The sequence below is a fragment of the Galeopterus variegatus genome, unplaced genomic scaffold (assembly GCF_000696425.1).
Source record: "Galeopterus variegatus unplaced genomic scaffold, G_variegatus-3.0.2 Scaffold15046, whole genome shotgun sequence".
NCBI lineage: Eukaryota > Metazoa > Chordata > Mammalia > Dermoptera > Cynocephalidae > Galeopterus > Galeopterus variegatus.
In genome coordinates this window covers 8,854-25,609 of record NW_007741157.1, presented here as the reverse complement: position 1 = coordinate 25,609, position 16,756 = coordinate 8,854, and the positions used below count along the sequence as shown (strand labels likewise).

General features: G+C 43.2%; 1 protein-coding gene and 2 pseudogenes across 1 annotated transcript; 1 reads left to right on the top strand and 2 right to left on the bottom strand.

Moving 5' to 3' along the window:
• Positions 1 to 1,836: 1,836 nt before the first annotated feature.
• On the top strand, positions 1,837 to 2,902 carry LOC103582142 (olfactory receptor 52I1-like). Its single transcript, XM_008563819.1, has one exon. The coding sequence runs from the start codon at positions 1,904 to 1,906 to the stop codon at positions 2,900 to 2,902; it is 999 nt and encodes a 332-aa protein (XP_008562041.1). The 5' UTR covers positions 1,837 to 1,903.
• Positions 2,903 to 8,288: 5,386 nt separating this feature from the next.
• LOC103582141 lies at positions 8,289 to 13,408 on the bottom strand (annotated as a pseudogene).
• Positions 13,281 to 16,269, bottom strand: LOC103582140 (annotated as a pseudogene).
• Between the last annotated feature and the right edge of the window lie 487 nt (positions 16,270 to 16,756).

Below are 16,756 nucleotides of genomic sequence, written 5' to 3'. Positions count from 1 at the left end.
GAGTGTTCTCAGATGGCTGGGAAAGGTGCACATGCCCCAACTCCATAAGGAATTAAGGAAATCAGCCAGAGGGGAAAGTAAATAAAGGAATATCACACAGGGATGGAATGGTAGGTAGTGCTGACCCCTCATGTTCAGGTTTACCCAACCAGATTATTACACATTATATGATATGGTAACACCTGTTTTGACCAATGGTCCCCAAGGTGGTGTGGTACCCCAGAGGAAGAAGGGCCCACAATAGGGAGCATTCTCAGATGGCTGGGAAAGGTGCACATGCCCCAACTCCATAAGGAATTAAGGAAACCAGCCAGAGGGGAAAGTAAATAAAGGAATATCACACAGGGATGGAATGGTAGGTAGTGCTGACCCCTCATGTTCAGGTTTACCCAGATTATTACACATTATATGATATGGTAACACCTGGATGAGGCATATGGAGGGTGAATGCAGCAATAAACAGATATTGGCAGGTGTTGAAACTCAGTTCCTGACTGGGTAGAGTCCTAGCTTTCTTTGTCTCATTGAATCTTGCTGAGTAAAGCCCCTAACATATGTTTGCTGTTGTTAGTATAAATAGTTGTTTTGTTAAGTATTAATCTTGTGCTGGATGGATACCTGGGGTTCACAGCTGGAAAGGCCTGAACTTGAATCTCAAATTTACCACATACTTGCTATGTGATCTTTGATAAAATATTTAACCTCATTTAAATTATACCAACTACCTTGTATGGATTGGATTTTTCCTGTTTCACAAGTGGAGAAATACACTCAGATTATCAATACTACACTTTTCAACAAAGTGGTTGTACACACTAAGTACTTCTTTGTTGTGGGGAATGTCTCGGTAGTTTTGAAGAGGAATTCAGCTCTTTTGAAGAATCATAACAACTTATTGGGGTAGAAGTCATCTATAATATGACCCAAAGTATTATTTGTAATTATTTAATGTATTAATTGAACCTAGCTCAATAGGAAATCCAAGCTGAAATTTAGAGAAGGTAGAGATTATAAATATTTCCAGACAGCATATCATCTCCTATAAAAATTGATAATTTTGTTTTCTAATGACCTTATTTTCCCAAACCCATTAATATATTTCTTCAATCACAAGGTTGCTTACATTCATGTTTTGTTTAGGCACTATACTGAAGATACAATATGTGACATGTTTGACTTCAAGAAATTCCTTGTTTCATTCAACAATTATTAAGTATTAGTAACTATGCATACAGAGATAATAGGCAAATCCTTTCCTCTGAATTATCATTCATTCTGTGTTAACTGTTTACCATATACATATATATTTATATATATATACTTTTTGTTGTTGTTTGCTTGTTTCTTTGTGGCTGGCTAGTACAGGGATCCAAATCCTTGATGTTACCGACACTGTACTTTAACCAACTGAGTTAACGAGCCAGCCCTTGTTTACAATAAAGAGTATACATACCTTCTTTTAGTGTACTTGTGCACTACAGATGTGGATCACACACTTAAGAGACAAGCATTTTAGTGCATACGCTGATGTCATGGGCAGAGTACTGGAATTGTCAATTTAGTTTCTCACAACTCAGTATGGGACATTCCTAGAAACCTCTCAAGAAAGGTACCTAACATAGTCTGGGCATGAAATGTGGGAGGCAAGAAAGCAGAGAATTCACAAAGGTGGTAACCCATGAATAGATCCTTGATTGATAAATAGAAACTAATATGGCAAAGAATTTTGAGGAGGAAGGTAGACAGGATAACTATCAGATCCAAGTTTTCTGATACTGAGAATACCACCATGCTGAGAATATCCCCAGGCTTCCCCAACACCACAGAAAGGAGCAAATCTTACAAGACTGAATCCTTTTCTTACATCACTTTATGCATTAACAGGAAAGCAGTCTCACCTGTGATGCTGGGGCTACCCTACAACCACACAATGGAACCCCCTGCCACCTTCTTCCTTGTGGGTATTCCAGGTTTGCAGTCTTCACATCCTTGGCTGGCTATCTCACTGAGTGCCGTGTACACCATAGCCCTGTTAGGAAACACCCTCATCATGACTGTAGTTTGGGTGGATGCCACTCTGCAAGAGCCCATGTATTGTTTCCTGTGTGTTCTGGCTGCCATGGACATTGTTATGGCCTCCTCTGTGGTACCCAAGATGGTGAGCACCTTCTGCTCAGGAGGCAGCTCCATCAGTTTTAATGGGTGTTTCACTCAGATGTATTTTGTCCATGCAGCCACAGCTGTGGAGACAGGGCTGCTGCTGGCCATGGCTTTTGACCGCTATGTAGCCATCTGCAAGCCCCTACACTACAAGAGAATTCTGACACCTCAAGTGATGCTGGGAATGTGTGTGACCATCGCCATCAGAGCTGTCATATTCATGACTCCACTGAGTTGGATGCTGAGTCATCTGCCTTTCTGTGGCTCCCATGTGGTCCTCCATTCCTACTGTGAGCACATAGCAGTGGCCAAGTTAGCATGTGCCGACCCCATGCCTAGCAGTCTCTACAGTCTGATTTGTTCCTTCATTATTGTGGGCTCTGATGTGGCCTTCATTGCTGCCTCCTATATCTTGATTCTCAGGGCAGTATTTGGTCTCTCTTCAAAGAATGCTCAGTTGAAAGCATTAAGCACCTGTGGCTCCCACGTGGGGGTTATGGCTCTGTTCTATCTACCTGGGATGGCATCGATCTATGTAGCCTGGGTAGGGCAGGACATAGTGCCCCTGCACACCCAAGTGCTGTTAGCTGATTTGTACCTGGTCATCCCACCCACCCTAAACCCCATCATCTATGGCATGAGGACCAAACAAATGCGGGAGAGAATCTGGAGTTTGATAATGCGTTGCCTCTTTGACTACTCCTATTGGGATTCAAGAACACAAAATTTGTTCAGACCTTGAGCATTCCATCCAACTTAAGGATAATTTAGAGAGTTTTGGAGCTGGATTGTTTTACATGGTGCTATAGTAATTCTAAGAGGAAGCCATACATTGTATCCATGTGTAACTTTTCAATTTCTAGCAAGAAAGTGAATGAAATGATTCTTATTTTCTGACCACTTTTTTAATGGTTTCAATAAAGTAATTTCTGAATCAGAGAAAAGTTTTGGCAGAGAATATATATTTGTGATTTTTCTTTGTTTTGCTTCTGACCCATATTTCTAATCTAGTATCCTATCGGTCTCTCTGCTGAAGAAACCAACTATTTGGTACCCACCAACCCACAATCACTTCTGGCTGATTTTTTTTTTTGGAATTGTTCCTTCCCTTATGTGATTATATAGAAGAAGCTGTTAGTATATGATCCTATCCTCTGGCCCACTGATGAATACACTTAACTTGGGTCATGTATTCACACAGAGAACAGACACAATGAATTCCAGTTTATCTGAGAAGATTTAAACTTGGGATCAGTGACGGTAGCCATTTTCCAACAAATGAACTTAGAGAAATTTAGTCCACAGCAAGAGAAGCCAATTGGCAATATCAGATGAAGAGAATGAATCTCTTGTTCTCTGGTTCCAATTCACTTTGGACACCCAAATACATCCATTATTAAGTTCCGTAAGATACCTCTACATCCCCTTAATTTATCCCCTACTGTTAAGCTAGTCAGAGTTAGTGTACTAATTATCAGCTTTTTGTTTTCAAGCCGCAAAAGCTAAGTCAATATGAGTTTGGTTTCGGACATCTTTCTTGTTTCTCCCTAGTCCTGCTCTGTGTAACTCAAATGGTAAAATGCAGAAGAAAGGCGTCAGACATCACACAGGTCTTTCCTCTGGTGGGGATCTCTCAGGAGGTATGCTCTAGGATGAATATGCTAATAGAGAACAATACAGATGAAGAAGTCAAAATGTCATTACCCTTCTCCAGGTCCCTGAATACTTACATGATTTTTGTTTTATTTTTCTCTTTCAGAAAGTCTTAAACTGAGTAACTGGTATATGGTAAAACAAAAAAACTTATATGTAATAGATCCATATATTTCACTCTGGTACATTTAAAAATCTTAATAAAAGACAATTTCTTAATAGTGTACAAAGAAAAACCGTGTTGACAGCAGATTATTATACCTGAGCCTTAACATTTCCTTTCTACTGATAGGGAAAACAATGTTAATTTATAGAGGGTATTGAAGATTAAATGAAATAATGAATGGAAAGCACACAACACAACATTTAACTACTGTATGTACTTAAAATTATACTCAATACATTTCTAATTCCATAACTTTAAAGGGTAGTTCTAGGCACTGTTGAAACTGCAGTTCTGTGTAGATCAGTACTTATGTGATGGATGACTCTTCCAAATAGACCTACTGCTTAACAACTTAGCATCCATACCTTTTGCTAATATTGGACTAGTTTACCTACCAAGAATGTATTCTATTTTTGAATACCAGCAGAGTAGGAATCAGCTGCTTAAAAATCTAAGAATGATGCACCAAGCTCCCAAAGAACAGTAAATAGAAACGCTCTTTCCCTTGCAACTCCCCAAAAAAAAAAAAAAAAAAAAAAAAAAAAAAACCATAATCATAAGGTGGTTAAACATATCTGATAAAATTTTCATTTTAAAAGTCACATGGTTCTTTCTTCATAAACAACCATGTCCATTAAATTGAAGAATATTAGATGCCTTAAAGAATTTGATGTTTTAAAGAATTCGATGTAAAGCAACATAGGTACAATCCTGCCTCCACCCAGAACAAATTTCTTCTCAGGCATTTCCATTGGGAAAGCCTGCCCCACAAGCTTTGTGTTTAATTCTTGTTGGTATTACCTGAAACTGGCTGGGACCCCACTGTTGGTACTCAAATATTTATTCAACCACATACTTCTCAAAGTATACTGGTTCCTTATCACAGCTATCCCCAAACAGAAAATCCTGTGCTTCTCACAATACATTCAGACGCGGCCCCCGCCCTATCACATGAAGCAACGTGTGCTCATTTAAATAGTGCCTGGGACCCACAGTAGGCCTTCAATGTTTGGATTTTAAGAGATTACAACCAATTTTGCTTGAAAAAAGGAAACTGGATTCCCTGTGGGGAGTTTTTAACCCAAGGATTTGCCCCTCTGTCTCCTCCTTTTGCAGGACTCAAGCATTTTACCCTTTTAGCAGCCTTCCCCCTCAAGGCTCAGGTATTGCATCCCTCAGTTTCTCGGCTAGTAAAACAAAGCTGGGCCAAGCTTGTTCCTTTCTCACAGTGAATGAGCATGCCACGTTGGCTGCACTAGGCATCACAGGGAGCAGTGCACTCTACCCTCAGTGTGGCTACCTGTCTCCTCCCTTTCTGGACCACTTCTGAAAGTCACAGTAAAAACATAATTACCCACTAAATCAGTTTTTGAACAGGAGTATAATTATCATCCCGTTTTTGTTGCCCCTTTGAGGCAGGAAGAACTTATTTTTGTTTTGATTGTAGGCATATGAATGAACGTTCTCTCACTTAAAATATTTAACACACACACAGAACTAGACTGGGGCTACAATGGTGAACCAGGCAAAGAAGATCCTTGTCTTCATGTGGTTCTTAGAAGGGAAGTGTAAGCAACTACCCTACAGAAAAGGGTTTCATGTACTTAAGGACTTCAATCTTCTTGCCTGGTCTTAAAAATAAGACAGTATGAAAGAAATAATGTGACACTGTTTAACTTTGTAATTCTTCTAACAAGTAATCATAGCACCCAAATCAGCTTATAAATGTAACAAACAAACAAACAAACAAACAAACAAACAAACAAACAAACAAACCAAATACAGTACATTACAGATGAGGCCATTTCATTCCTTAATTCATTCTAGGTTTGAATGAATTTATCATCTAATTGTCATTTTCTAGGAAACTTCGACGAGTTGTCCTAATAAGACCATTGTAAAAGAACATTGATTTGCCCCCTACCCTCTTCTGCTACATGTCCACAGACATAACTGGAAGTGCTTCCTAAGGACCTGTTTCTCAATCTATACCCCAGGGAGTCCACACATGCAGACACATGGTCTTTCTAATACAGGTCAGCTCAACCCTTTGCCAGGACTTCTGACTCACCAATTCATTCCCCTCCAAGCAGCTGATGAAAACGTCTCCCATTCTTTAATTCTCAAGCAGTAATTTGGAAGCAACGTGGGCAGAATGAGTTTATTTCTCTATTTTGGAATGTTTTACCTCCTTTATATGTGAACAGACAATCCACTTAAAGGAGAATGACAATTTTTAATATTCCTTATTAGAGCCAATTGGGAGCTACTTTGCTTCTGCCTTTACCTAAACTAGTATCTATTTTGCTGCCCAATCCTAACCCAACAATCACTACCTTCGAGCTTAAACTACATCAGAGAAAAATCTGATCATGATGACATGTATCATGGTGGCAACATGTAATGGTGACATGAAATGTCATGCATAGTATCATGTTGGCAACATGTAATGTTGTACATATTGCAGCCCCTTGCAATGAGCAGAGCCAATAATTCTTACATGACTGCCTTGCTGTTTCCAGCCACAATCACTCCCACATCACTCTTAAAACTTGTAGTGAATTACTTTTGTATAACTTTTCCTCTCACAAACAATCACTCTAAGGTCAATATCCACATTTATTGTCTTAGATCCCTTTTGTTATAATATGTGGCTCCCAAACTGGCTTTTCATGCCTCCTATTCTTTCTCCCTAGTGAATTACTTTTGTATAACTTTTCCTCTCACAAACAATCACTCTAAGGTCAATATCCACACTTATTGTCTTAGATCCCTTTTGTTATAATATGTGGCTCCCAAACTGGCTTTTCATGCCTCCTATTCTTTCTCCCTACCTCTTCCTCTCCTATTCCTCCTTCTGTCATAGATTCAGAGAAGAGAAAGTCAGGGAGAATATTCTGTAGTTATCCGAACCATGAAGATTCCCTTGGTGATGTCAAAAGATCCAGAGTTTAGACCAACCAGCTGCTGGATGAGCCTTCCTTTCTGCTCACTCGTTTTACTTTATTTCTTTTTATCAACTTCATTCTCCACCCTGAAGTCACAGTCCCCATTTAACCCAAACACATATAATAAGGTGCACGATATACTACAGTGGCCCAGTTTGCTACCAGCATGGGCACCTTTCTGTCTAAAGGGCTCCAGACATTCAGGAGAGGCCCTAGCAATCAAACGCTCTGCCATAAAGACAATGGCTGTAACGTGTGATGGGAAGGTAACCACATACAAAGTCCATGGTTTGCCTTCCTCTGTCCTGAGAAAGGAACAAAAGTATGGGATGAATCTGGGATCTTAAAACAACCCTATGAGGTAGGAGAATATACAGTTTTATGCCAAATTATACCCATGTTTCCAATGAGGACATTTAAAACCTTTCAAACACGTGAGATATTTCAAGCCCAAGTGTAATATGCAGACATGTGGCCTGAGAAGTGAGTTTTCCAACCTTGTTTCATTTGAACATGAAAACTGCTTTATAATTTTTAGAATCTTGTTATCTTCAACAGCCATGTGAGACATAACTTGCTTCATTAAGGCCATCTCAGTTTCTTCATCCAAAAAGTGAAAATAAAAACTAAGGCTCACAGATTTTCTGATCCTGTCACTTAGAGAAAAAGACAGGATCAGGACATAGGTCTCCTTAGAGTCTGAGAGACAGTGATTTGCCCACTCATGCTCAGAGAGGGGACAGCTGTGGGTTGATCTGGCAAGTCCTGTATTCTTTGCTGCCTCACATTTCTCTAGTCAGCAGGTCAGAGAGCTAGCGTCAAATATAGATGGTTTAGTAGCCTCAAACTTCAGGTGAAGCATCCTGTGATGGGTCTCAGCACAGCAACCAGCTCTACATATGGACAGTATTTTTTTGGCTTGTTAGTGAACTCAATTTAAAGGCTTTCTTGAAGACTATATCCACTTCATCATCCTCACTGACTTGATTATGGTGTCAAATACAAGGGAAAAGGGGTATGAATTACAGAAGGGACAAAGTCCTGATCTTTACACCAACGAGTTATCTCAGAACTGCTCTGATCCTCACCAGCAGCCCTGTCCCTCATGGGGTGCAATGCTCATGTGATTGGGCTTCTGCTTTTTACATGAGTGGTTTAGTGACAGACTTTGGCCTAGTAGCAAGAGACCACTAGATTAGGCAGAGGATTCCCTAGATTCAGTGGCAGAGTCCTCCTAGACCCCTGTGGGCCAGGCCAAATTGCAAGGCCTCTGGTTAGGACAGTATATCCTTTAGTCCTCCCCATCCAGGGATCATATGGCCAGAGGAGCAGCATTGTTGGCTCTGATGCTGTAGCAAGGACTAAAATAGCAGGAGGTGCCCAGGGAAGAGATAGTGGGAGAATGTGAAAATGCGGGAGCCATTGTTAGTCACATTGTAGAAGGAGATGTCATGGGCCTCATAATCCAGGAAGACTCCCACCCTGCGTGGAGGGACTGGCAAGGACAGCAGGGAGTATTCATTGCTGCCTGCCCAGTACTCATTTCCCTTCCTCAGTCTGATCACGCAGAATCCATAGTGGGGGGATAAAAAGACCACCTCCTTCCAGTCTGTTTTCCTTATACACTCCCAGGCCCCATTCAGACCTGTCTCCCACCTCTACCTCCCAGTAGTGCCAGCTTGAGGAAATGCACTGGCTGCCCAGGACAACATTGTAGCGGTAAAATCTCTCAGGATTGTCAGGCAGTTTCTACTCAGTGTCTCCATAGTGCACACATTTTCTGTCCTTGGACACGATGAGGCGAGAGTAAGCAGTGTCTGGATCAAGGTGCACATCAGCTAGGGGAAAAGATCATGGTTGGAAACACTGATATGGAGCTGGGGGGATAGGTGATAAATACAGCCACAGAGTTCTCAGTGATGGGTGGGGATCAGGCTAGATGGAGCATCCAGAGGGCACTGAACCATTTTATTTATCTGGAAGGGGTCTCATCCCTCCCATTGCCTATCACCATCTTCCCAAACATCCATTACCTGTATACGTCTTTAGGATCGCACTTAGCCCCAGCACACGACAATCTGTCTTCAGTTCCAGAGAGACTGGCTCTGGCTGCTTCAGGCTCCAAGCCTTGCTCCTGGTAGAGGAGAGTGAGCCATGGGGCCAGCTGCCCTGGCTCTGCCGCATGGGCCTTTTCTTAGTACAGGGAAAAAGAGCTTGGCCAGGGGCAGTCAGTGAGGTGCCCCTTCCAAGCAAAGCAGAGACTTGATGATTGTTTGGCTGAGCCTCAAACTATTTGTGGTACAGCGATGAGAACACTCACATCCCCGTGCTGTGGGATGTTAGATGTGCATTTGACCCTGGGAGAGGAAGGAGTGTACCACAAGGAGAAAGGCAGCATGTGTGGAGCCACTAGGCAGTCTTTTTCCTACTTAGGAAATATTTTGAAACCACATATTTTATAACTTTTCCTGAAATCTTACTGGTAATACCTGAAATGAATTTGATCAAGTACAAAGAAGAAAAAGGAAAGATCAACAAAACATCTTTAGCCAATACAATGTAGGAGGGAGAAGATGGTGGATCAGCTCCTGCTTTTCTGTAGGTCCTGGCTCTATGTTCCTTCCTCCCTGTCCCTTACAGGGCTGCCTAGAGGTTCCAAGGATGTGAACTTACCTGTTTAAGACTTCCTGAATGCCCTGAAAAGAGAAAAAACATGTAGCACATGAGTATGTGCTGTTCTCGAGAGGGATCAGACACACATCCAACTCTAGGACAGGGGTTTCTCTAAGGAAAGGAAGACAGATACCAAGGCTGGAGAGAAATCGTGCAGATACACAGGGAGAAGCCTGTGGGAGGACGGCAGAGCAAGCTGAGTTTTGGCTGCACCGGCCGACCTCAGACTCCACCTCAAGACTCTCAGGCCAGAGGAGAAATGAAGCCAGAGCTGTCTGAGAACTGCACCCCCATTCCCCGCCCATTAGGCTACAATAGCCCAGGTCATCCACACAACTAGGAAGTGCAGATACACAGGGAGAAGCCTGTGGGAGGACGGCAGAGCAAGCTGAGTTTTGGCTGCACTGGCCGACCTCAGACTCCACCTCAAGACTCTCAGGCCAGAGGAGAAATGAAGCCAGAGCTGTCTGAGAACTGCACCCCCATCCCCCGCCCATTAGGCTACAATAGCCCAGGTCATCCACACAACTAGGAAAGGAAGTTTCAGCTGGGGGCACAAAGGATCCAAATCTGGCTGTTAGAATGCTGCCAGACCCCAAGGAAAACCAGGTAATTCTCTCTTCTGGAACCCCAGGCTATCTTCAGCTCTCACTCAGGGTTCCCAGGAAAACCTGCCACTTGCCTGCAGTATCCAGCGCACCAGCCTCTGAGACCTCTCTTCCAGCTCCACAATCACTCTGTACAGGACCAGGCTCTGCTGAAATGAGCTCACCATGATTCAGCTCCAGTTTCTGCATGATCTCCACCTCCTCCTGCTCTAGGCTGGCCAGAGCAGCAGCTGCCTCTATTTCTAGCTGCCGACCTGGTGGCTGGTTTTTCTCTAGTAATCATTGATATTTCTCAAATTTCCACATGATACTCTGCTTTTGGGTTTCCATCTGTATCTGCAGAGTCAACATGAAAATTGAGGATATTGGCAGGTGCATATAAACATCCTCTATTTGCCAGACACTGTAGAGGCAAAGATAAAGGACACTAATTTTCCTACCTTTCTGTTCCCATAGCTCCACTGCGTCCTTCAGGGTCTCTATTTGCACTCTTACTGATGCCAGGAGGGCCCTGGATATTATCTTGGTACCATTTGCTCTAGACTACTTCCATTTTCAGAGTGATGATCAGATGTGTTACATTAAGTATCTAAGGCAGTCACTGTTAGATGGAGTTTATTGTTGCTGGTATATGTGTTCAATGTAACGTTTTAGATTGGTTCAATGTCACCTTCTGTCGATCAAAAGTTCTGACAGTTTGGTAGTTACTGGCCTCAAATTTATTTTGGAGGTAATTTTCCAATATTTTAACAATTGAATTCAGCAAATATGCTCTAACTAGTGAAAGTGAAACAGAAATTCTTCTTTACTAAGCATTACACAAATCACACTGCTGTGAGCTGACATACATGAGAGGCACACATTTTTCCTTTTTTTATATATGAAGACATAAGAAACTAGAATTGAGAGGTTATGTGGCCTGCCTAAGGCCATACACCTGGCAAAGGAAGAGCTGGTATCATGATCCCAGGCTCCCTGACTTCAAGCCCCACATTCTGCCTCACAGAGATGAGGAAGCTACCATGGGCCAGCTCCAGGACAACACAGGGACAACACAAACTCTTTTCCCCAGGAGGCAACCTGCTTTCCAATTGGTTGTTTGTTTCCTCTCACCAACTTCCAGCTTCCAGGCTTCTTCTTGCTCTTTCTTCAGGTGTTCCAGAGCCTCATGGAGTTTCCACTGCAAGAGATAAAAACCTCATAAGGCTGCCTCAGGCAGCCCGGGCTGACAAGGCTTCCTAGCACTGGCAGGTGATGGGGAAACCATGTCCTTTAGGTAATGGGCCAGAACAAATGCTGAGACGACAGGGAATGCCACAGCGGGAGCAGATTCTGCCCAGATGACATCCAACGTGGCTCTCTCAGCTGAGAATCATTTCATCTCCCACACTGAATGTCTGTAAAGTAGAAGAAAAGGTCCATTGCCAACCTTTCCAGAAAACTATCTTGGACTTTTCCATCCATGTTGTCCTATGGTGTCCTAGAACCTTATTATTCAAAGTGTGGTTTGAGTGGGCCAACAGCTGCAGCATCGCCTGATAGCTTGTTAGAAAAGCAGACTCCTGGGCCTCACCCTAGACCTACTGAATGAGAATATGAATTTTAACTGGAACCCTGGGTGTTCCATATGCAAATTAAAAGCAAAAAGTACTTTTCTAGAGTAGTAATGAAAGGGATTTCTACTGGAAAGTATAAAGTATTCAGATAACACTTTTACTTCTTATTTTATTTTTTGGCAGCTGGCCAGTACACAGATCCAAATCCTTGACCCTGGTGTTATCAACACTGTGCTGTAACCAACTGAGCTAACCAGCTAGCCCGCAGATAACACTTTTAATTCTGCTAATAGTGACCATTTTGTTAAAATTTACCAAGTGCCAGATATGGCCTAAGCACTAAACATGCATGCAATACTCAGAATCCCTTTAGACTGGTATTATCCCTATTTTATAGGTAAGAAAACTGAGGCTTGGGGAGTTACCTCCCCAAAGTCATTCTAATACTCTCAAAACAAAATGTGTTAGTAAAAACTAAAAAATAAAAAAAAAATTCTTCCCATATAGGAAAAAAGCTAATTCAGAGAATCTGTCTTATACTCTTACCTCTTAATCCCAACTCCAAGAAAAAGAATTAAGACCAGTATTGGATCACAGAATCATTGGGTAATGGTTGTGATAAAGATTTATCAGCACATATATCTGAAGAAAGAGCAAGGAAAGGCGTGGAAGCTGGAAGGTGACAAAGGTAGCTATGAAAAAGGACCAGCGGGTGCATCAGAGGTGACTTATCCCAAAAAAAAAAACTTGGAAGAGGAGAAAGAAAACTGGCCAAAGAAGACCTGAGTCCTAGTCTTTGATATTCCTTTAATTAACTAACTTAATCTAAAGTCAGAAGGGACCTGAGAACATTATATTAGACAACCTCACTCAATCCTAAGTGACTCACCCACCATCATATCTCTATAGTTAATTATCATGACTCGGATTTCTAAGCCTCAGTTTTGTCTATAAAATAAAGGAGTTAAAGTGTCACCCAATGTCAAATGACTATTTGTGGCATTATAAGGGAGAGATTGCAGGTTAGGTACAATCTTGACTAATATATATCAGCCTCATACCCAAACTCGTCCAAGACATCCAGAACCCCAGCTAAAACCAAACTGGTCTCCTTCAAATTCTCAGTCTGAAATCACCTTTGGATTAGGTGTTAAGCCATGTTGGGATTGGAGATAAAGTGCGGAGAGAGTGGGAAGGAAGAAAATCAAAGAAGGTCATGAATACAAGGAAAGGTGTAGCTCACTCTATCAGATCCCTGGGGTGTGTGGGTGTCAGGAGTCAAAGGAATCAGCTCTCAGTCTCTGGAGGTGGTGGTCAGAGATAGCCAGGTGAGGGGCAGGTGACAGAGATAGCTAAGAGAGGGGCAAGGGAAAGAGTGGGGCAGTCAGTCTCCAACTCCCACCTTATACTCCCAGGCGACATCCTCCATGGGCACGACACTGTGGGCCTCATGCTCTGGGGACCGGCTGCAGGATTCACACATCATCAGGCCATCCTCTTTGCTGAACATCTTTAGCTATTCCTCATGGAGCTCACACACATCACCCTTCAGCCCCATTCCTGGATGTAGCCCTAGAAGACGAACTTTTTCTACAACATTAGCCAACTGCTAATTAGGCCTCAGGTTCCTTGGCTGGAAAGGAGCTCGACAGAGGGGACAGGTATAACCCCAGCTCTGGGATTCTCCTGGGACCTTACAGAGTCCAGACAGACAGCTGTGGCAGAAGCTGTGGCCACAGTCAATGCTCACGGGCTCCTTTAGGAAGGTCATGCAGATGGGACAGGCCACTTCTTCTACAATGGCTTCCACCAAGGCTGTAGGATCTATGGTTCCTTCTCACACAATCCTCAAAACATGAATAAAACCAGGAAGAGGTAGTAGTTAAGGCTGAGAAGAAAAGGAAGACAAATAAGAATAAAGGTAACAGAAGAAGAGCGAGATCAATAAAACAGTGACTGAAAAAAAATTCTTCCTTTGGAAATATTACTGACCTTATGTATTAGTCCATTTTGTGTTGCTATAACAGAAATACCTGAGACTGGGTAATTTATAAGGAAAAGAGGTTTATTTGGCTTACGATTCTGGGACAGCTGCATCTGGCATGGGCCTCAGGCTGCTTCTACATATGGCGGAAAGTGGCAGGCAGCTGATGGGTACAAGCAGATCACATGGCAAGAGGAAGCAAGATAGGAACCGAGAGAGAGAAGGTACCAGGGTCTTTTTAAGCAACAAGCTCTAGTGGGAACTAATTGAGTGAGAACTCACTCATTAATCCCCCCCTTCCCCCAGGGAGAGCATTAATCCATTCATGAGGGATCTGCCCCCATGACTCAATCAGTTTCCAACACTGCCACATTGGGGATCAAATTTCCACACGACTTTTGGAGGGGACAACACATCCAAACTCCATCACCTTATTTAATAAGCACTGGCCTTCCCAACTCAAGTTCTGACAGGGCCACATTACTCACAACACGAGAGGGACATCTGGGGATGCCTAAGCAAGCAGATGTTGGGAGTTCTGTTTTCAATCATTTGCTCATCTCTGATTCTCCTCTGGGAGACCCTTCCCACTCCAATCGTGCTCTACAAATCAGCATCGCTTCTCTTGAACTTGAGTAAAGTCACATAAAATGTGGTGTTTCACCTCACTCTCTGGCATGTTTACATGTACAATTATATTCATCAAGGTGCAAAAAGGTAGAGGCCCATTGCCTATATGCTCGACTTGTTTTCTCATGTTGCACACTAAAGTATAAAGTATGAGGGAAACAGAAGCTTTTTCCTGTAAAACCCTGTCTACTTCTCCAGCAATAACACACTTATTATTCATTGAGATGCCATGACATTCCCCTCAGTTTCCAGTGGTATTTCAGAAGCAGAGAAGAAATAATACTCTTTAGAAGATAAAAACAAAGATCATTTGATGATAATCAAACTCATATTGATCAAGTCCCTACTCAGCATGAAACCTGAAATCTCTGCCAGGGCCGCATATGTGTATGCAACTTGAAAGGTCAATGGCAGGCTCTTGGCTCAGTTGGCATTATTTATTCATGCATTTGGCAAGTTTGCATTACAGCTGGAGTTGTCAAGAGAGGAACATGTTGTTCTTAGTCACTGCTGTATCCTCAGCACGTAAACAGTGCCTGCCATATGGGTATTGCTGAATAAATATTTGTTGAATGAATAAACCAGCTAGACATAGGAAATAGTTCCTAAACCCCAAATGCTTTTATAATTTGTTAGCTAATTGAGAACATATTATACATTAATAATAATAGCAAGCACTCCTTGAGCACTTACAGTATGTGTCAGGCACTGTTCTAAGCACTTTCCATGGCATGTTTCACAACCCTAGGTAGAAATCATTATTGTTCTCATTTTACAGATATTTGGCTCGGGGCTCCACCATTCTATCTTAGGAAAACTGCTTAACTTCTCTAGCTTCTAGGTATAATATAAATTAAAGAAGAGAGAGAGAGAAACCATTGTGGTTTATGGTAGTCCAGTAGGGCTTCCTGGAGGAAGCAGGGCAATAAATCTTGCAGGTCATGCCTTCTCACTGGCCTCCTGGCCTCCTGTTATTCCTCCTCCCACTATCAATCACTACCAAACTGTGGGCCCCAGCGTCTTTAAACCTAGTTTTGATAAATCACTAACCTACTCCAGAGCCTACCCTGACTCCCCAATAGGAAGCTCTCTCCCTTCACCCTTGAAACAGCACCTGTGTCCAGCCAAGCAAAGGGATAAACTTCTACTTTCCTGCAGACCCCACATCCATTCATTCTTCTGCACGTGGCTGGGTTCCTGCTATTCTCTCAGAAAAAGACTTCTTCATAATCCTGCTCTTGACATCATTTGCCATGTATTTGTTTATGGTCTTACTTCCCATCCCAGAAGTTTCATGGGACAAGGACATTGTCTATTTTGTTCACTATCATTTTCCCAACTCCAAGAACACTGCCTGTTTTATTTTTTATTACACAAATTACTTTTAGAAAACTTAAGCGAACTTGTAGTTGTTTCCACTGCGCCTTTGGCAGGGTGGGAAGCCAGTCTGGGGAGGGGGCGGGGCCTGGGAAGGACTCCGGAGGATGGACCCCTGTTGGGAGGGGACAGAGAGGGAGGAAGTAACCTCCGAGGTTCGGAGCAGTGGGGAACGGTAACCTCCTGGCCCGGCAGCGGGCGGGAGGGAGCCGGGCGAGCTGAGCTTGCAGGAACGCTGACTTCAAAACGGGCACAGCTGTCTACCCACCCCGCTCCCTCCTCTGCCGGGACGAGCGCTTCGCCGCGGAAACCGAAAGTGCGTACACCTGCTTCCCGTGGCCCAGCGTCAGAAGCGGCTGGTCCCGCCCGCGAGCACTTACCGGCCCACTCCCTGCCCGGTGCCAGAGCCCGAAGCCCGGCGGCCTCGGCCGGGCCACCCGCAGGACTCCAGGCCCCGCTCGCTGCACCCGAGCCAAAGAGCGGCAGGCGGGGCGCAGCCCGGCTGGCAGCGCGTCTGAGGAAGCAACCAATCACAGGCAGGGATCCGGTGAACCGCAGCCAATCGGAAAAGGGCTCCCGTGCGTCCTGCCGTGGCAATGTATTTTCTTGCTCCCTCAGTTCTTCTGGTCGCTTTCCGCTGCTCAGGTACCCTTAAACGGTTGTTAACTGATAATATTGGGGGCAGTCGTTTTGGACTAACTTCCTGCACTAGGCCCCAAAAGGCCAGACTTAAAGTCAAAACGGAGTCACACTGATAAGTTCCACTGCACTTAGGTTGTTGTCTGACCTTCAGGGACATCTGGAGAGAGATAACAGCCAATTTCCTACACGGGCTAGTTTAAATCTTCGGTAGGTATGATAAAGAAGTTCTGTTTTTATTTTACACAAAAGTGCCTGAAGTAACCTGATGTTAACTAATCAGTTGTTTTCTTGTGCTTATGTCTCGCTGTCCCCTCCTTACAAGGGAAGTAACTTTGAAATGACCCATCCGCGTTTTGTTC